The sequence below is a fragment of the Phycodurus eques genome, chromosome 14, assembly GCF_024500275.1.
Source record: "Phycodurus eques isolate BA_2022a chromosome 14, UOR_Pequ_1.1, whole genome shotgun sequence".
Taxonomy (NCBI): domain Eukaryota; kingdom Metazoa; phylum Chordata; class Actinopteri; order Syngnathiformes; family Syngnathidae; genus Phycodurus; species Phycodurus eques.
In genome coordinates this window covers 681,389-701,954 of record NC_084538.1, presented here as the reverse complement: position 1 = coordinate 701,954, position 20,566 = coordinate 681,389, and the positions used below count along the sequence as shown (strand labels likewise).

The 20,566-nt window shown below is 50.3% G+C and overlaps 1 protein-coding gene across 7 annotated transcripts in view; it reads right to left on the bottom strand.

Moving 5' to 3' along the window:
* Positions 1-20,566, bottom strand: part of mapkbp1 (mitogen-activated protein kinase binding protein 1) — a 21,378-nt gene extending 812 nt beyond the window's left edge. The window contains exons 1-28 of one of the 7 annotated variants that reach the window (XR_009769797.1): positions 20,218-20,566; positions 17,664-17,755; positions 16,317-16,379; positions 16,188-16,245; positions 15,770-15,985; positions 15,107-15,244; positions 14,855-15,037; positions 14,734-14,751; positions 13,655-13,815; positions 9,493-9,691; positions 9,287-9,421; positions 8,819-9,024; positions 8,629-8,720; positions 7,698-7,823; positions 7,556-7,626; positions 7,354-7,478; positions 7,185-7,260; positions 7,006-7,117; positions 6,859-6,922; positions 6,573-6,790; positions 6,473-6,498; positions 5,298-5,441; positions 5,114-5,203; positions 3,330-3,573; positions 2,569-2,797; positions 1,909-2,111; positions 1,361-1,693; positions 1,244-1,296 (exon numbers count right to left, since the gene is read on the bottom strand). Coding sequence is in view for 6 of the 7 variants with exons in the window: in XM_061696304.1 (XP_061552288.1) it covers positions 1,244-1,693; positions 1,909-2,111; positions 2,569-2,797; positions 3,330-3,573; positions 5,114-5,203; positions 5,298-5,441; positions 6,473-6,498; positions 6,573-6,790; positions 6,859-6,922; positions 7,006-7,117; positions 7,185-7,260; positions 7,354-7,478; positions 7,556-7,626; positions 7,698-7,823; positions 8,629-8,720; positions 8,819-9,024; positions 9,287-9,421; positions 9,493-9,691; positions 13,655-13,815; positions 14,734-14,751; positions 14,855-15,037; positions 15,107-15,244; positions 15,770-15,985; positions 16,188-16,245; positions 16,317-16,379; positions 17,664-17,755; positions 20,218-20,349 (3,871 nt within the window). In the remaining variant the exon portion in view is untranslated. Of the gene's footprint in view, positions 1-1,243; positions 1,694-1,908; positions 2,246-2,568; positions 2,798-3,329; positions 3,574-5,113; positions 5,204-5,297; positions 5,442-6,472; positions 6,499-6,572; positions 6,791-6,858; positions 6,923-7,005; positions 7,118-7,184; positions 7,261-7,353; positions 7,479-7,555; positions 7,627-7,697; positions 7,824-8,628; positions 8,721-8,818; positions 9,025-9,286; positions 9,422-9,492; positions 9,692-13,654; positions 13,816-14,733; positions 14,752-14,854; positions 15,038-15,106; positions 15,245-15,769; positions 15,986-16,187; positions 16,246-16,316; positions 16,380-17,663; positions 17,756-20,217 lie in introns of those variants that run through there. The other 6 variants (XM_061696304.1, XM_061696306.1, XM_061696308.1 and 3 more) reach the window with 6 other exon arrangements.

The following is a 20,566-nucleotide window of genomic DNA, read 5'->3' as shown; positions in this document are numbered from 1 at the left end:
AGACTTTCGAATTGGAGTAATTTGTTCCAACCTCTTTGTTCTGGTCAGAACCGAAGCTGCAGCATTCTGAATGAGCTTCAACTGTTTCATGCTCTTTTTAGGGAGTCCAGTCAGAAGACCATTACAATAGTCAAGTCTACATGAGATAAAAGCATGGAAGAGCTTCTCTTGGTCTACTTGACACATGCAAGCCTTCACTCCGGATATGTTCTTCAGCTGGTAGAAGGCAGTTTTAGTCATTGATTTGATATGACTGTTGAAAGACGGGTTGGAATCTATCGGAACACCGAGGTTTCGGACTTGGTCTTTGGTTTTTAAAAAAGAGTGACTCCAGGTATTTACTAACAGCAATCCTCTTTTCTTTATTGCCAAAAACAATTATCTCAGTTTTGGCTCATCCAGTTATTTATCTGTTTTAGACAGTGACACAACACTTCAATTGAACTGTGGTCACTGGAGACACTGCTAGATATACTGGAACTGTGTGTCATCTGCATAGCTATGATAGTCCAAATTAAAGTTCTAAAGAATTTAACCCCCAAGGGTAGCATATACAGGCTGAACAGGAGGGGTCCAAGAACTGACCCTTGAGGGACCCCATAGGTCATTGCCATTCGATGGGATTGAACACTTCCAATGGTTCAAAATAACTCCTTTCCTCCAGGTAGGACCTGAACCATTAAAGGACTGTTCCACAGGTTTTCAAGTTTGGGTTTCAAATGAGGGGTTCAAAACAGCATTAGGTTCTCAAAATGTGGTTGGGTTTCAAATTAGGGTCTCAAGACAGGGCTAGGGTTTCAAAGAGTTTTAGGGTCTCCAAACAGCGTTAGGGTTTCAAAACAGGGTTGGGGTTTAGGGTTAGCTAACCTCAGAAGCTAACTTTGAAAGCTAATGTTGGATGTTAACTTTGGAAGTTAACGAGAGAGGTAACGCGGGAAGCTAATAGTGAAGCTAACTTTGGCTCTAACGTCGGCGTCGATATTGGTCTACTAATATAGGAGATTACAAACATATTTGTGGGGCATAAATGACTTGGGGATTTTCGTTATGGCCTCCCGTTTTGGTCCCTAACCCCCGCGAAGCGAGTGAGTGTTTACTGGATCGCTACAGGGAGGCCCGATAAAAGGGGTTCGGGGGACAACGTCTCACCGGCTGGTGACAGACAGGAAGAGGAGGGTTGATGAAGGCGAGCCCAGACGGAAAGATGACAGGATGAAGGGTTGAGGAAGAGAAGAGTCCAAACCTGCGTCGTCCTGAGGCTGGGGGGCGGGCGGGGGCTCCGAGGGGGCGGCCGTCCTGATGGTCGTTACGGAAGGTTTGTCAGGCAGCAGGAGGTGGGGTAGCGGGCCGGCCCGGTTACCTTGGCAACCCGGCGAGGCAAAGGAGGGGACGGCGACGGTCGGCGGCCGGCCGGGCCCGGACGCCGCCCCCGCCGTCAGTCCCGCTCGGTTGAGGCCGTCACCCAGCGACGCGGAGCGGGACATTTTGGCGGCGGAGCTGGCAGTGGGACTCATGTAGGAGCGCGGACCGCCCGCTGAGGGGGACGGGCACTTCCTGGGCAGCGTCATGCTGACAATCGCCTGCCGGGGGTACCCGGGAGCGGCCGAACCGAGGTTCTGAGGGGGCGCCGCTGCAGCGGGAGTGCGTCGGGGGGCTGAGGGGAGGGAGGTGGGACGGTGAGGAGTCACACCACCTGCCGGTAAAAAAAAAAAAATTCCTTCCATCACTTCCTGTCCGTATACCATGACGGCACGTTGAACCCAGCGGGGTCTGAGCCCTGCCGCCAATCGTGAAAAGCTGAGCGGACTTGACATCCCCCTAAAAAGGTTGCAAGATAGCGGCAAAGCACTATTTTTGTCTCAATGAAACTGAATATGCGAAAGCCAACTGTGGCGGGACAGTATATACCTGGAGCCTCCGTGACCCTCCTGAGGTCGGACTCCTTCATCCCTGGGGAGGCCTCGAGGTTCTGCTCCTCATTCTCTGGCTGACAACTTCTTGTTTGTTGATCTTGGTCGAGAGTCCACGTCATACTCGGGCCAGGGTTCTGAACCTCGGACACCACTGGGTGGGACTTTGTCTCGATATCTCCTGACTCCAGGATGACCCGGCTGAGGAGCAGAACCGACAGGCGAGAAGACACAGGGAACAGAACCAGAAGATGGTGACGAGCAGAACAAGACAAGGCCACGGAGACATGAAGAGAACCAAAACCAGCAGCAGAACCAGAACATGAGGTGAAGAACTAGAAAAACCACAAGACAAGGTGATGAAGACGTGAGGAGCAGAACCAGAACAAGGGTTAAAAGACATGAGGAACACAACCGGAACATAATAAGTATAAGAACCAGAAGACAAATAGATGATCGAGACATGAAGACCAGAATCAGAACAAGACAAGCAATAGAACCAGGACATGATGATGAGCAGAACCAGAACATGGCAAGAAGACATGACTAACAAAACCACAACACGATGAGGAGCGTAACCCGAACAAGGCACGATGAAAAAGACTTATGGACCGGACGTGTCCTTCTAGAAGTTTTGCTGATGCGGGTCAAGTGGTACCTCGCAGCGGAGTTCTGGGAGAGGAACCTGGAAGACATGCTGAGGCTCTCGTTGGAGCTGTGAGCGGTTCGGCTAGGTCCCTCTGCGATGTCGGCCAGCGTGACAAAGTGTTTCTTCAGGAAGGCCTCCTGGTCCGGAGTCCGTGGGACGGGTCCGGCGTCCTCGTCCGGGGAGTCGTCGTCGTCGTCGTTGTCGCTAAGGCGCTCCGTCTGCACCGTGGCCTCCGTGTCTGGCGGGGGAAACACAAATGGACCTGTTGATTACGCATAATGTGCAATACAGTAAACTCCGCTCCATTGCGGGTTTCCAGTTTTTGGAGGGAAAATAAATAAATGTTTTTCATTTGAAATTGTTTCAAACACACTTAAAACAATATACCGTATACACATTTAAACATAGACTATATCGAGAGTGAGTGAGTGAGTGCATTAAAAAAAATGGCAAAATATCAAATGAATAACATATAGTACAAAAAATAAAGTGTTTGGATCCTGGAGAGACTATTGCCTTAACTGGTTCAAAAAGAAATTCACCCAAAAAAAAACAATTTAAAAAACATTTCTAAGGTATTGCGCAATAATAAAAACTGCGAACTAGCGAGACCCCGGAGCGTAAACCGCGATATATAGCGGGGGGGGTACTGTTTACTGCTAACATTAAACATTCATATTGTGCACATTAACAGATGTTTATTATGTCTCATGGCATCTATGTTGAAGTGAGTTGCGTCTATCTATCCATCTCAACGCACTGCGTCACACCTTTCGCCGCCGCGTCAGGACTGGAGGTTCTGGAGTGGAATCTGAGCGAGCAGCCGCTGTCCGGACTGGGTTTGTCCTCCTGCCCGCTCGCGGGACCGGTGCCCTTCACCTCAAAGTCGCTGCGCAGGCTCACTCCGTCCTCCCATTGGTCAGGAAACAGCACCGGCTCCTCCCTCTCCAGGCTCTGACTGGACAGCAAGGTGAAGTCTGGCCTGGGATTGGCCAGTGCCTCCGTGTGCTCCACCTGAGGGTCGGAGCTTGGGTCAGGAAGCCACTCACCCATAGAACTAGAAATATGGATGTACTGTACATACAGTGCCGTGAAAAAGTATTGACCCCCTTCTCAAATTCTTCGATTTTTGCATAGTTTCCCCACTTTGAAGTTGAAGATCATCCAACAGTTCATCGGTTTTGAAACCCTACTTTGAATGTCAGACAAATATAAGCCTATTGAAATTCAAATGCAGTTTTTTTTTTTAATTGGTGATTTCATTTATTAAGGAAAAAGACTATTAAAAGTTACCTGGCCCTGTGTGAAAAAAGTAATGACATCCCTTGTTATATGATGAAAAAATGGTGGCTATTCACACATTCTGGTTCATTTTCACGGATCACAACCAAGCCCGATGGCCTCCAGACTTGTTCAATCAAGAAATCACTTCAACAGAATCCGTCCCGACAAAAGATCTAAAAAAGCTGCAACAAAATGACAGAATCCAAAGAAAGTCCAAAGCAGTTGAGAAATAAAGTCATTGACATCGATCAGTCTGGAAAGGCTTACAAAAGCCATTTGGAAAGCTTTAGGATTCCAGCCAACCATTACCCTCACACGGAGAAAACATGGAAGAGTGGTGAACCTTCCCAGGACCTAACCCGAACCCGAACCCGAACCCTGCAAAGATGAGCCCAAGAGGACAGCAATGACTCCATCCGGGAGGCCACAAAGGAACTCCTGACAACTCGCACAGAACTGCAGGCCTCCCTTGCCTCAGTTAAGGTCAGAGGTCATGACACAACAACAAGGAAGAGACTGCAGAGCCCAAAGAGGCATCCCAGAGGGCCTGGCAGCAGTCGCCCGTTGGTATTTGAATGGGTAAATGTGAGGCTTTGCAAAACGCTTCGGGCACTGTGATGGTGTAGATATAGAAGTGCAGTCCGTTTACCATTTTACCATATAGTCCAGAGTAAAGGCTCTAGTCCTGAGAGAAGGTTTTAATCCCAAAACAAGGTTTTCATCCCAGGGGAAGGTTCTGGTCCCAAGTAAAGGGCCCTAGTGCTGTAACAAGGTACTCGTAGCAAGAGAAGCTAATAGTCCAGACAGAAGGTTCTATTTCTGGAATAAGGTTCTCGTACCGAGATAAGGTTCTCTTCCTAAGAGAAGGTGCTAGTCCCAGATGAAGGTTCTAGTCCTGGGATAAAGGTCTTGTTCAAGGGAAGGTTGTAATTCCAGGTAAAGGTTCTTGTCCTGAGATAAGACTCTAGCTCCGAGAGAACATTCTCTTCCCAAGAAAAGGTTCTAGTCCTGGGTGAAGGTTCTCGTCCGAAATGAAGGTTCTACTCCGAAAATAAGGTTCTCTTACCAAGAAGAAGGGACTAGCCCGAGAGAAAGTTCTAGTCCTGAGAGTTTAAGGTCCAGAGAGAAGGTTCTAGTCTTCAGAGAAAGCACTAGTCCCAAGTGAAGCTTCTAGTCCCCAGAGTTTAGTTGGTACAGCTTCACCCTTCGCTCCAGTTTGACGTCGACGTCAAAGTACCATTCATATCCGTGTGCGCGTCTATGCACTCACCTGAAGACTGAGGCGACTTCCCAGCCGCTGATTGGCCCGGTGAAGCCCCGCCTCCTTGACCCAGATGGGACTATCATCGAGAGGGCGCGTCTTCACCAATAGGAGGCGCCGTAGAACAAAAATGAAGGCACGTCCTGGCATTTTGAAGCGTAGATTTGGAATGACGCGAGCCCCCGGCGCTTACCTGTGCGTCGCCATTCCAGCAATACGAGTCCAGCTGTCTCAGGTCCGACATGGACGTCGCCTCGGCAACATCACCCCCGCCGTCGTCGCCGCCGCACGAATTCCTCGTCCAGCGGCGGCGAGGCAATCGCCCGTCTGGCGCGGACTGAAAAAACATACGCGGCTGAAATTTACAGCACATCTGGAAAGAAATCACAGGCGTGGACTTTTCAAGATTCTTATCCAAAATCAATTCCCCCCAAAATGCCAAAAGTGAAGCCCTGTGAATTCCTTTCCAGATGCAAAATCGACCTGGAAAGTAGTCACAGAGCTTGACTTTTTTCCCCACAATCGGTTGCATCAATGGATTCTATTCAGCCCCGAAACCTGACACAGACGACGAGCCCTGCTGCAAATTGTGGGACAAAAGGAATAAAGTGTAAGATGTTGGCAGAGGCTAGCACTATTCTTGTCTTAATGAAGCTCCTCAACTCCCCAACATAGTTCCTAGACACTAAGAGGCCACAAGATGGTGGCACAGCACTATTTTTGTCGAAACGAAACTTCTCACCTCACTTCAAAACAGTTTCTTGATGCCACAAGATGGCGGCAAAGTCATCTCAAGCATTGTTGAGCTTGAGCATAAAGCAATAAAATATGACTTTCGAGTGAGCACAAAAACGATGAACTGTTTAGTTTTTCAGCTGATGATGGAGGAGAGGAGGGGGTTCCCCCCCCCCCCCCCCTAAAAATATCTCAGACTGAATGCTGAAGCGTGAAGATGCATATTGCGTACTGCACATGTGATTCCTTTTGTATTTTGATTGATTGAACCTTTATTTCTCCAAGCTGGGGAATTGAGAACTGATTCTCATTTGCAACGCTAACCTGGCTTGATTAGAAAATGTAAACATTTGAATACAGCATTTTTAAAAGTGATTATTATTATTGTATGGTTTTATTACAACTGTAACATTTGGAATACATAAAAAAAGCATTTTTCTCATGATCAATACGTTGTGTGTAGAAATTTGAGGAGACCGATGAATTTATTTTCGACGGTAATGTAACAAAATGTGGAAAATCCTTTCCGGAGGCGCACCGAACGTCTTCACAGCGCTTCGCTTTGAGAATTTGGCGGCAAATAACAAGAGTGTAAGAAGGCGTAGAAGCAGCGACGCTCACACGCGGACTCACCGTCTCGCGGTCACGCGACGCCTCGGCTGAGGGGCAAAAAGTAGAGATGCGGCGTCAGAGCGGTGAGGATGCTCGGCGACGTTACCGTGGCGACACGCACCCGCTTCCTCCTCCTCCTCCTCTTCGTCTTCCTCCTCCCCGTCGCTGTCGGACGACGCGGCGACGACGGGAGGAGGCCGCGCCTCGTCGAGCTTTTCGGTCCGCCGCAGAGGCGCGCGGCGGGATTGCGCGACGCCTCCGCCCGGACGCGTCTGCTCGGCCAGACGCTGACGCATGCGCAGGGTCAGCTCGGGACTCAGACGCCAAACGAAGATGCAGCTGCGCGCGCGCGCACACACGTCAGCACGCAGTCAAAGAACGCGCGTGTGTGTGACATCGAGTCGTACCTGTCACCCGACACGCTGATGAGGCGCGTGCAGTCGCCGCTGAACTTCAGGCCCGTGACGACCTCTGACGGACACGCAAAGAGTGAGACGTGCGCACACACGCACGCACGCAGGCAGGCAGGCAGGCACACGCGCACGCCAACTAACCCGAGTGTCCAAACACGGCGGCCACGCACTCGCCAGAGTAGAAATCGAACACGTTGATGCTCTTGTCCGAACAGGAAGTGGCAATGTAGAGACCCGACGGGTCGATCTGCACCTGCGGAGCGAGACGAAGATGATGAGTGTGGGCTACCGTCTCCACGGCGACAAGCACCACTTCCTACCTTGATGAGCGTTCCGTCTTCTCCCTGAGATCCTTTGTAGATTTTCTTCTGTTTGCTGTTGTTGATGTTGAAGATCCTGTTGGAGCGTCATCAGCATCATCATCATCATCATCATCATCATGAGCACGGCAGACGAGCGAGGGAGGGGTCGAGGGGTCGGGGGAGTCACCTAACGCTGCGGTCCTGGCAGCCAATGGCAGCGTACTTCCTGGCGGGCTCCACGTCCATGTCGTACAGCGTGCACTTCCTCACCACGTGGTGCGTCCGCGTGAACTTCACAGTGCCGCTGCCCGTCTGAGACAGACAGGAGGAAGGAAATGAGGTCATGACCTTAACAGGAGCGACGTCATCAGACATCGAATGCCCGTCACCTGCCGGCCGGTGCGGAAGTAGACGCTCTTGTCGGCGCCGCAGCTGATCAGCCGCAGTTTTCCCTCGTTGGCTAGAAGGCGGGAAGGAGGCGATGACGTCACGGGTCTCCCGATTGAGAGGCTGGGGTCGGAGTTCACTGACCTGCAAATCTGACGGCGGTGATGGAGGACGAGTGCTCGTCCAGAGTTTGGACCAGATGGTAGTCGGACGCCGCGTCCAACACGTGGATCAGGCGATCGCGACTGGCCGTGGCCAGAAACTGCACGCCTGACACGCACGCACGCACACACACACACGTGGTCAGGTGACGTTGCACTGCTTTGGATTTGAGGTCAGCGCAGCTTTGGTGTAGAAGAAACAAATCTCGGCTTTCGCGATGATTATGAGGGAAATGCCAACATGTTGGAACTGGGAAGTTTAGGCAACTGACACGCATACACGTATACAGCACGGATGGTATAAACGGAGTATGTGTCGCGGTAGGAAGGAGAAAATGTGTGTCACAATCACGGGAAAAGATGACACTGTTCACGGAGGGAATGGCGAACTGACGCTCGGCCCGAGCCTCGCGGTGAATCGGCCACGCTTGGTCATCCGGGAGGGACTCGGAGTACGACCGCGTCGAAAGGCAGGCCAGATGAGGTGGCTTGGGCATGATCCCTGGGGACGAACCAGGTCACCCTGGAGAGATTTTGTCACCCGGCTGGCCGGGAACACCTCAAGACGCCTGGAGGAAGTGGCTAGGGAGAGGGAAGACGTCCGGGCCTGCTTAAGCTGCCGCCCCCGCAACCCACAGTGGATAAGCAGTAAAAAATGGATACGTTTACAGCAATGTCTCATTAAGCGAGCGAGCATTTCTTAAGGCTAGGCGGCGACGGCGAGTCGTGAGTGCGGGTGAAACAGCGCAGATAAACAAACATTCAAGGACAATAAAATACATGTAAGCACTTGTAGAAAAGGTCTTTGAGCGAGTTGGGGCGAATGGTCAGAATGGTACCAGCTCTACCTTAATTAGGAGAACAAAATAAGAAAAACCCTGCTGAAGACACCTTCTTGTCACATGACGCCTCACCAGTGTCGCTTTGGGAGAAGTCGAGAGAAAGAATTTCGCCGTCGTGAGCTTGGACGTTGATAATCTCCTCCATCGTGTGCATGTCATGCACCCTGGCACGCACGTACGCACACACATACACACACACACACACACACCATGAATGACAAGGTGTTAACTTCCTGTTTCCCGAGTTGCCATGACCACCAACCTGAGAACGCCCGCACGGTCTCCTGAGGCCAGATGCCGCCCATTGGGACTGATTCTCAGGGACCTAACGCCCGCCCGGCTCTGGTCACTGGGCGGCGTCTCAGGGGTGGTTGGCACCACCTTGTCGCTGTTGGCGGCGAGCGAGACACTGTCTGCGTCCAGGAGGCTGGACGGGTTGTCCTCTACGTAAATGACCTTGTGCAGATCCTGAGCGGGAGGGAGGGGTTACAGTTTTGATTTTTCACAAAATATGGCCTGATCAAATATGACCGCTGACATCGATGAGAAGTAGCATGTAGAGTGCAAAAAGGATGAGCCCTAAGATTGACCCTTGAGGAACACCGTTGGAAAGGAGGACAGATTATTTATATAGATTATAGATATGATTTATGGGGACCACAGAGACAGCTCTATTTGGTAGACACAATTATGAACCAGAATGTGTGTGCGCGCGCGCGTTTGTGCATACGTGGCTGAGGATGTTGTTGGGGAAGCGGCGAGCATCTACGTTCCACACACGTATGGTGTTGTCCGACGAGCATGACAGGAAGCATCCAGGTGGGAGCGCCATCTTCCCTGCGTCTCCTGCGTCTTCGGGAAACACCTGTGGACAAGATTTGAGGATCTCGTCATCCAGCACCCCCCCCCCCCCCACCCCCAAGGCACCACACTGACCTCTAAGCTCCACACACAGGAGGTGTGGTAGAGTGCCGAGTAGAGCTTGCCCATCTGGCGCGGGTCTCTCAGGTCGCCCACGTCCCACACGTACACGCTGTGATCGCTGTACACGCATGTCAGCCAACCGCCGCTCGGGTCATAGGTCAGCGCCACCGTGTCCGGGTAACGGGCGTCGGGATGAACGCAGAACAGACGACTGAGGAAGACCAAGGGACACATTTGAGCACAGGTGGAATAAGTCACGAGTAAAGGTTTCGTATATATTCACCGCGGCTATCCCGCGCACATTTAGCCTTTATACTCGTGCGCAACACACGCGCGCGCTGTTTTGAAAATGTCCTGCAGTTCTCCTCCAAGTCGAGAGTGTCGCTACGGCTGGTATTAGCTAGGACAACACAGGGTGGAGTTCCTGCTGCCTTTTTGGGCCATTTCCGGGAGCCGTTGTTACTTTCCTTTCCGTAACGAGGAACAAAGCAACAACAATGGCGACCGTGGAACAGCGTCTGCTAGAACTAATGGACCTAGCTCACCAGATGATGCGTTTAATTTTGCTGCCAAATCGATCGAGAAGGCGGCGGCGTAGGTGGTACGTAGAACCAAGGGGCTTCGCTGAGTACGTCATCACAGCATGTGACTAAAACTAAAACTAACCCTATCACGAGAGATGATGTCCGCGCCATTCTATGCGCGGCAACAAATTGTTGGCGTGTGCGCGTCCAGTGACGCGGAGCGCGGGAGTAGGGTTAGGGTTAGATGCTCATGAAACACGTGTTTGGCTCGTGGGGAACAGGTGGGTGCCAGGATTGCTTCCCTGAATCGCTCAGTCATTCGCAAGCGAAGATGGGGCGAGGTGAACAAGAGCCTGAGAAAAAAGTCCAACAGTTTAAGGACGATGTTCCTCAACGTACAATTGCAAGGAATTGAGGGATTTCATCCTCTACGGTCCGTATCATCATCAAAAGGTTCAGAGAATCTGGAGAAATCGCCGCGTGCGAGCGGCGAGGCCGAAAACCGACATCGAACGGCCGTGACCTTCGACCCCTCGGGCGGCGCTGCATCAAAAACCGACATCGACGTGTGAAGGATATCACCGCGCGGGCTCGGGAACACTTCAGAAAACCAATGTCTGAACTGGTCGCCAGCCAATCGGAGGCCACATATAAACAAACAACCATTGGCCATCGCGTTCACACCTACGGGCAATTTAGAGTCTTCAATGAACCTAGCGCGCGTGGTTTTGGGACGTGGGAGGAAACCGGAGTGTCCGGAGAAAAGCCACGCAGGCACGGGGAGAACATGCAAACTCCACACAGGCGGGGACGGGGGATTGAACCCGGGTCCTCAGAACCGTGAGGCTGACGCTCTAACCAGTCGGCCACCGTGCCGCCCGGTTAAAAACGACCCTGTGAGAAGTTCATAAAAAGTAAGCAAGTCAATCAGAGAAAGAGTTACAAGACATAGACAAGTTGAGACGCTTTCATCCACAAATAACTGGTTGGCTTTTTCGTCGTTTTGTTTTTTTAAACACCAGGGATGCCCAAAAGGCCACGTACGGAAACATTCAAGGAGACATCTTTAATTTATTTCATAAAATGTATTCATAGTTCGGTCATAAAGCAAAACATCCAATGATTTTTCTGGATTTCGGGGTAGCCGGTGGCACGACCGAGTGATGTGCGATTGGTTGAAAACAAGGAAGTAAGAGATGAGGACAAAGTTCGGCTGTATGCGACATCGCTCCCTAACCACTATAAAGCGCACTACATAGCGGTTAGGGCATTTTGTAGCGGTGTCCAAATGCGTAGCGGTCAAATTCAGTGCGTTCCAAATTTCCCACAAAGCATTGCAAAGCGTAGCGACCAACCGACAGTCACTCGCCGAGTCGCCATATCCCATAATGCATCGCGTCCTCACGAGAACGAACGGCGGCACGAGATGCGTCGCCGACGGAGGGAGTGAACTTTTCGTAGAAATGTCAGTTTCCGCATCGCTTCGATCCTTGGCATTTTTAGAACAATGTAAAGTCAAATCGGCTCGTTTTAATAATGTTCCATTTTTCATTCTTTTTGGAACCCACGGCAACAGCCTGCGTTGTTAATGTGCGACAGCTGTGACATCATTAACAGAGCACCACTTCGCTCGCGATATAGATGCGGAGTAGCGAGGAGTGAGTCAACCGCTTCGGACACAGCCCTCTTCTCCTTCCTTGCCACCCAGTGTACAAAGTAAGTACTGCAGTGCGAATGCGTCAAATGTTCATGTTAATCTCTGCTGCGGGCTGCTAAGAAAACGGAGGCTCATAATTTGGACGCCAATTATTTAAATCATGCACGTTTTTGACCCAGCGCCCGAAAAGAACTGGAATCGAGAATCGTTTGGAACAATCGAAACAAAGAACCAAAATCGATATCGCTCAAATTGAAACGATGCCCAACCCTAGCGATTGCTAACCGTTTAGCATAAGGAAATGTTGCTGTTGGCTGTGATTACTCGTGTGTGTATAGCACATATATTGATTGTATTTTCTGTTTTTTGATGCAAATTCACAATAGAAATTGAAAATTTCACTGCGCACCCGGAGTTTGTTTCCAAATGTTGAGCAGTTTCGATAAGCTAGCTCCCGCAACTAGCAATACCTTAATTGAATTTCAAGTTTCCAGTTACTGTGGCAAAAAGTTAGCAAGTCAAGCGCAGTCCCTGCCAACTTTCGTAATAAACTGCGTAAGTGACTTTGTCTTCAAGTATTTATTTCAGGTATACTCGATCGGAATGAGTATTTTTTTTCCACAACAGAGCCAACTCGTCTCTATATTTGCGTTGTCAATCAAAGGCATTGCCGACAAAGCTTACTTCATCTGAGCCGCTTCTCCTCACGAGGGTCGGGGGAGCGCTGGAGCCTATCCCGGCTATCTACGGACAGGAGGCGGGGTACTCGCCGATCCGGTTGCCAGCCAATCGCAGGGCACAATCAAAACTGCCGAAAGGATCGTCGGTACCCCCCTGCCCGCCCTTGAGGACTCGCACGCCGCCAGAACTAAGACGAGAGCGTGCAAAATCCGCGTCCCGGTCGCCGGCTCTTCCGGCTCCTTCCCTCAGGTCGGCGCTACCGAACGATGCCGACGAGAACGAGCAGACGTTCCGACAGCTTCTTCCCTCTTGCCGCCGACTTCTTAAACAGCTAACCTACAATTCCATGACAACATCCTGGCAATATTTTGACCCGAGTTCGTTGTCCCATTTCCGTGGGGCCAATTCTACACGACTCGTGCGCTCACGATCGTCGTCTCGCCACGCCGCACTATTTGCACATCTGTTGTTGACCGATACCGGCCACTCACGCCAGAGTGGCATCTGCTCCACTTGCACACGGACTGAGGAGCATCTGCAACATTCGCACCATCGACATCGTCCCAGATCATCGCGCTACGAGTCACTTTGAACCGCGTCCGCTCCTCGAAGTGTCGGCGCCCTTCGCACGATGCTCATTGCGCCGGACGATTGCAATATGAGTCAGTCGGACTGCTTTAAGTGCTAGAGGACTCTGCATGTTTTTGCACAATTGTCCCAAAAAATAAATCATAATAATAATGTACCGGCATTACCAGATAACGAGCAACCATTTATTGCTCAGTGACTGTTTTTTGTTGTTGTTGTCAACGTCTTTCTGTCTCCAAAGCGTCCTCCGTCAATCGACCGTCTGTTGTCGTACGGGAGCGGCTCCGACGACCGGAGACAAATTCCTCGTGTGTTTTCTGGACATACTTGGCAAATAAAGATGATTCTGATATATAAACAAGCAACCATTCGCACTCACATTCAGACTTGTGGGCCATTTAGAGGCCACAATTAACCTACCACGCATGTGGGAGGAAACCGGAGTGCCCGGAGATCACCCACACGGGCCCATGCGACATGGAACATGAACATGGATTGAACCCCGGTCCTCAGAACTGCGAGGCAGACGCTCTAACCGGTCGTCCGCCGTGCCGCCTCCAAATAAGATCTTATTAATGGCCACGCAAAAAACCCACTTATTGAATATTCTTGGAAATCTACAAATAGGTGCAAATAAGTGTGCGTTTCGGTGGGAAGCTTCAGAACAACTCCATCGAGACACGATTGGCCAATCGGCAAGTATTCTTTGGATCGTTCTTCTTACCTGGCATCCGTCATGGACGCGACGTCCGCGCCCAGGAAGTGCGGGCGCGGCAGCGTGCAGAGAAAGTGTAGCGTGTGCGGGCTGAAGGCGCGCACGGCGCCGTCCGAGCAGCCGCAGAAGATCAGCTCGTCCGTCACGCACAAACACGTGGCCTGAGATGCCTGCAAACACAAACGCGCCTCGTGTCACGTCGCGGGACGGGACGGGGAGGCGCCTCGGCCGATCGGGGGCCGTGACCGACGGCGGGAGAGACCGACGCCTCCGCCCAAACAAAGACGTGACGTGAAAACATGAAGACAGAAAACAAACGAAAGGATGAAGAATGATGTGACAAATGAAAATTCAGAGTGCAAACGTGGAAGACAGGGTGACGAATGAGAAAATACGAATGAAAACGTAAGTAAATCAACTTGTATGAGTGAAGAAACCAGTGAAAACATGAACGAAAAAGTGAAAATGAAGAATGAAAACATGATGAATTGAAAGATGACAAAATGAGTGAAATCATGACTAATGAAAACGTGATTCAAAACATGATTCATCACAATACGATGAGAGGAATCATGTCGAGTGAAAAGGTGAAAAGTGAAAATTATGGACATTGAAAAGACAAATAAAACAACAAATAATTAAAATAGGACGAGTCCAAACGTGAATGAAAATGAGCAAAAACACAAAGAGTGAAAATGTGATTATTTAAAATAGGAGTGAAAACATGAATGACAACAGAAAAGGGAACAACGGATGACAACATGCCGAGTGAAAAGATGATGAATCAAAATAGGAGTGAAAACACGTCCGGTTAAAGCGTGAAAAGTCAAAACAAGAATGAAAACACAGATGAAGAAAAACGTGGCGAGTGAAAAAATGCGAAAAGCACGAGTGAAAGCAAGAAGGAAAACATGAACCAATAAAAATGTGACGCGTGGAAAAATAACAAAAACGGTATGTGGGAAAAAAAAGATTCAATAAAATATGATGAGTGAAAAAATGACGACTGAAAACATGAATGAATCAAAATGTGATACATACAAAGAAAAATGAAAACACGGGCGTTGGCACTAGATTGTCGGACTTACAGGCGCGGAGTCAACTCTCTGCTCAGGAAGCAGAAGAGGAAGCAGAGAGCCTTGTGATTAGCATGTTAGCACGTTAGCACATAACCACGTGTGTCCCATCAAACAAACTAGGTGCACTCACGCGTAGCTCCACCCACTTGTGGAGCATGCGGCGATGGTCCAGCTGCACCAGGAGGCCCGACGTGCTGATGCAGAAGGTGGAGGACGCCTGCTGGCCTTGACCGCACGCCACGTCGCAGAAGAAGTTGTTCTTGAGTTCTCCCAGCAGCCCCGAACGCCCCAGCAGCGGCACGGCGACGCTCGCCTGTCGTACGGTCCGTCACGGAGCGTGAGCGCGCGGACCCGTGAAACGGCAACAACTCAAAAGTGTCACCTTGGAGGTCCCGCTGTGGTCCAGGTACCAAAACTTGACGTGCCGATTCCCGGCGGTCACGAAGTAGGACGAGTCGTGCGAGAAGGACACAGCCGTCACCTTACTTGACACCTTGTTGGCCGCCACCACCGCGCCTTTCTACGCACACGCACACGCACACGCACACGCAGGGAGTCAATAGCATATATGGGAGAAGCCACATTGGATGTGGCAAAAGAGACTGAGCCGTGAAGATAAACCGTCTAGACCCTTGGGGCTACAACCCTCACTCGGGGACTAGAACCTTTTCTGAGGACAAAAACCTTACCTTGGGACTAACAACCTTCTCTGGTGACTAGACCTCCTATCGGGACTAGAAACCTCTCTCGGGACTACGACCTTCTACAGGGACTAGAACCTTTCACCGGAGACCGGTACCGTCTCTCTGAACCGGTACCTTGTCTCAGGACTCAAAATAAGGACTAGTATCTTCTCTCTGAACTAAAACCTGTAGGCACAAGAACTGTCTCTTGGGGGTAATACCTTCGTTCTGAACTAGTTTCTTCACTCGGAACGAACACCTTCTCTTGGGACTAAAATATTTTCTTAGGATTACAACCTTGTCTTGGGTTTAGTACCTTTGCTTAGGACTAGAAAACGTTCGTCGGTCAGGCGCTTACTTACAGTATATCGTAAACCTTTGTCAAGTTCGGAAGAAGAGTGTCGTACTTTCCAGTTCCACACGTGGACCATCATGTCGTGCGGGTAGCCGACGCTGACGATGTACTTCATGTCGGGGGAGAAGGCCACGCAGGCCACGCCGTATTTGTGCTCCTGGAGCGCGGCCACCTGCACGCCGCTCGCCACCTCCCACACGCGCACGGCCGGCACGTGGCCGCTCTGAGGACCACACGGCACCGTCAGGCCAACCGGCGCGTCGGCGACCGACCGCGTGTCGAGCCGTCGCGCGGGGTCACGTGACCACGAATCGCACGGGATCACGTGTCCGATGACAAGTCAGGCGATCACATATTACATGACCACGGAGCAAATGACCACGCGTCAATGTCAAACGATCGGCACCGCGCACGGCACGACTCACCTCGCCCGTGACCACGTGCTTGCCGTCAGACGAGAAGGCTAACGTCGTGATGGTCTTTCTGCACAGGCACGCGCACGCACAGCGTGTTAACACGGCGACGGCAGCAAATACGGCCGACGATCAGTTTACCTCGATGCGTTGAAGATGTGACGTTGTTTGTTCTTGCGAGGATGCAGCAGGACCACAACACACCTGCGTGCGCACATACGCAATGAACGTATTAATGTTAGTAATATATAGATAACGATGTTACCGATGTGCTAATAATCAGCTCAGTCAGTGAAGTTTCCCTCTTCCCCATGCCAACTCCAGCTGGTCACTGAGCATGTCAGATGGCTCCGTTTCTTTGCTCCTCACAGGCCCCCTGGCCTCCCCCTGGCTTCCCCCTTTCCTCCCCGCCTGTGACCGCACTGACCCACTTCCCGTCTAAAGAGCCCTTCCCACACCTGGAGCCGATTGGACGGCTCGCCGGGCGGGGGAGGACGAGCCGGACGGACCGAAACATTCCCGGCATTCCCCCGCGACACCGAGGCTGCGATTACACTCCCAGTGACGCAATTCCCTTTTGTTGGCTCGCGTGGAACACATCAACACGTAACGTCAACTTCAATAGGCTGCCTCGCGAGTTGACATGTCAAGTCAAGTTTATTTGTATCGCTCTCAATCACAAAAGAGTTTCAACGTACACTGAGCTGTCCTTTACGACACACATTACCCAACATTCTGTACAAGCCTACATTGACAACATCATTACAGATGCATCGTTTACAATGAGATGCGGCTTGCTAATCTTTTACACCCAAAAAAAAAAAGCCAGCTTTCAGTCACGACGTCATCATATGCTAAATATTTTCGAGGCGGAAAAACCGGGTTGCGCCAAGTGAAAACGAACCACAACGGGTTAGAGTTTTAATTTCTATAAAAATATAACCGATGATATTTCTGAGAAGCATGTAGAGTGCAAAAAGGATGGGCCCTAAGATTGACCCTTGAGGATCACCGTAGGAAAGAGGGACAGATTCCGGCTCATGGAAAAAGATTTATCTGATAGATTATGAACCACTTTGTGTGCGAGGCAGCATTGACAAAATAACCACGTATCTGGAAAGCCCTCGCCCAGGCCTTTGATTCGATGCATGACTCGATGTGATTCGCTGCAAGTACTGTAGCTTCTTCACCTTGTTACCGGTGAACTTTGACTGCACCCATCTCCTTAAGTTCATAGTCAATCGGCCCCAAAAACAAAACAACTAAGCAACTATTTCCCATCTATCTGTCCCCAAGTTTTGAGACGATCGGATAAAAAGTCCAGGAAAAAAAATGTTTTCTCTGTGTTCCGCATATTGGACATTGCTTCAAAATTGACCTTTGAGCAAGGCCTCGAATCTTTGATCCCCCCGCCCCCAAAAAAACCACTCGGGTGGGATGGGTGCTACTTCCTGCTTTAAACACGACGCCGGGTGACGAGTCCCTCACCCGGCCGGATACGCCAAGAGTCCACTCCGCGGGTCACATGACAGAGCTCGGTTGCCTGGCGCCGTGATGCCCAGAACCTTCTCCAAGGTCACCTGCGGGGCATAGGAAATGGAGTAGCACATGTTAGCATATCATTAGCATGTTAACAGGTCCGCCAAGACTCGACAAGCGAGATCACCTCGCTAATGTGAACGCACACATCTCTTGGCAGTTTGACACAGGAGTTGCACGTGTTTGTTGACATTAGCACAGCACAGTGCCCACCGCGTGAGCATCTATTAGCATGTTAGCGAGTCACACGATCCTCTCCCTCGGCACATCGGGCTCGAAGAACTGCCAAGACTTGACAGACAAGTTAGCGGCACTAAAATGTAGCACAAACGTTAACAGGCGGTTCGACACGCGACGTAGCCTGCAAACATTTGCCGTCACTGCGTAGTACAGTTAGCGTGGACACAAAACACGCTGAAATTATGTGCTGAAATACACAAAACAAGACGGTTGCTTCAACCATGTCAAATGAGCATGTGTCAAATGACAAGTCACATGACCATGTGCCAATTCATTGCGTATCATATAACCACGTGTCCAATGTCCACAATTCACATGACCAGATGACAAATCACATGACTATTCAAATGAGAAGTCAGCTGACCACGTGTCAAATCATCATGTGTCAAATGTCAAGCCATACGATCACATATTACATGACCATATGTCAAATGATCATGTGTGAAATAAGCATGTGTCTAATGACCACGCGTCAAATGACCCTATGCCAAATGACAAGTCACATGGCCGCGCTTCGAGAACCGATCGGAACCGAGACTAACGTTCCGGTTCTCCCGGAATCGTTCAGATTTGACCATTAGGCGGACCCCGAAGAAGAACGTGGTGAAAACCAACGAAGAAGAACGCGCATGAAGATGTGCTTGTGCCCAACGGTGCGGCGAACAAAAGTGTGTCTTCATTTTGTTCAAAGAAATGACCATTCGCCTCAGTGCAACACTTGGATTAAGATGACGTTGTGCAAAGGTGGCTTTCACGATGTGGAGAAGTCTGACGCGCTCCTGCCCGCGCCGAGCCTCAGCCTACGACGCGCGGAACTTCAGTCAAGTCAAATTGGGTGAGTGTGGCACAATCCAATATGTCTACGCCAACGTTGAGGCAGCTAACAAGTTGAACGGTGGGTTGCACTCTTGCGCTGATGGTTTTTAGTGTTTATTTTAGTCTTCAAACCAACGTAAGAGCCGATGACAGACAAAAAAAAAAAAGCTTCACGTTGAGCTAAAACTTCGCCAAAAGTCAAACTAGCAACTTTACATCAAAATGAATTGGGACAAAATTTACATAAACGTTGTATCACAAACACTAAAAACACTAACCTTGTGCCTCATCGCTGGGTAGGGAAAGGAATCGACGTTTTATAGCATTTGGTTCCATTCAAGACTCTTTTTCTTGCCTTCTCGGTTTGCTTTGATTTTCAAAATTCACTGGTGTCGCGTGAAGTTACTTTTCGTGCCAAATGCCGAGTTCCGGTGCGTACTCTTCAAAATAAAAGGCTACAAGCGTCAAACAGGAAGCCAAGTTCAAACTTGCACAAATAAACCATTTGACGTAACTATTTTAACAATGCTAGATTTAACTTTTCGTTGAAACATCAATGAATGAATATTAAGTCAATTGGGTTAGTTCCAGACACATTGCATTTTAGTTCTTAGGTTTGCTTTTGATACCGGTTATCAAGAACCCCGGGTCAAACGTTCATTTTAGTCGATGCTGCGGGCTGCTAAGAAAATGGATGTTCATAATTCGGACACCCTTTATTTAAACCATGCAAACCATTTTGACCCAGCCACCGAAAAGAATCCAAATCAAAATGAGGAACCGGAATAGGGACCGAACGCGCTCAAATTCAAGCGATGCCCAACCCTAACCGCGTGTCAAATGACCATGCATCAAATGATGAGTGACCACAAGTAACATGACCACGTGGTAAATGGCCAGTGGTCAAAATGTCTAGTCACATGACCAGGTGGCAAATGACCATGAGGCAAATGACAAGGTCACATGACCACGTGTCAAATGACAAGTCACACAACATTCCAAATGACCGTGTGGTAAATGACAGGTCACCTGACCACGTGTCGAAGCCCCACGTGTCAAGTGTCAAGTGACATAACAACACGTCAAATGACCACAAGTCACATGGCCATATCTCAGGTGACCAGGTGTCAAATCATCTTGTGCTGGATGACCATGCGTCAAATGACCAGGCGGTGTTAGGGGCACTTGAGCCTCCTTGCTCGGTGACGTTTGCCAACGCAAGAAAATACCGCTGCACCTTGACTTCCGAGCGCAGTTTTTCGAGTTACGAACCGTGGCTTTTTTCCATCACGGAATGCATCAAACTCGTAAGTCAAGGCACTACTGCATAGGAACAAGATGACACAACTAGTAGTATGACGTGTTTAAAAAAAAAAAAACTACACAGTAAAGGCACTAAACGCTAAGAATCATCAGCGAACGTTAAAAGACTAAAAGTCACGCGCACCTTGTCGCTGAGCTGATGACGCGTATCTCGGCCCCGCCCCCTCAGCTTGATTGACGGGGACCTGAGCAGGTTCTTGATGCGGCGGCTGATGGCGCCTCCTCCTCCTCCTCCTCCGCCGTCGTCGCCGCTCATAGCTTCGCGGCTAGCGGCTAGCTCCCTGCGGCATGATGTCTGCGAGCTCGTCGCTGCTCAACCGAGCCCGACCGAAGCCTCCGCGAAGTCTCCTCCTCCTCAGTCTCGACCGGTCCGGCTCGCCGGCTGCGGTTCCGCATCGCAGCGTGGCGCCGCGGAGAAGAAAAGACGAGCGAGCGGCCCTCAGTCACGAGCTTACACGCAGACGCGGACAAAG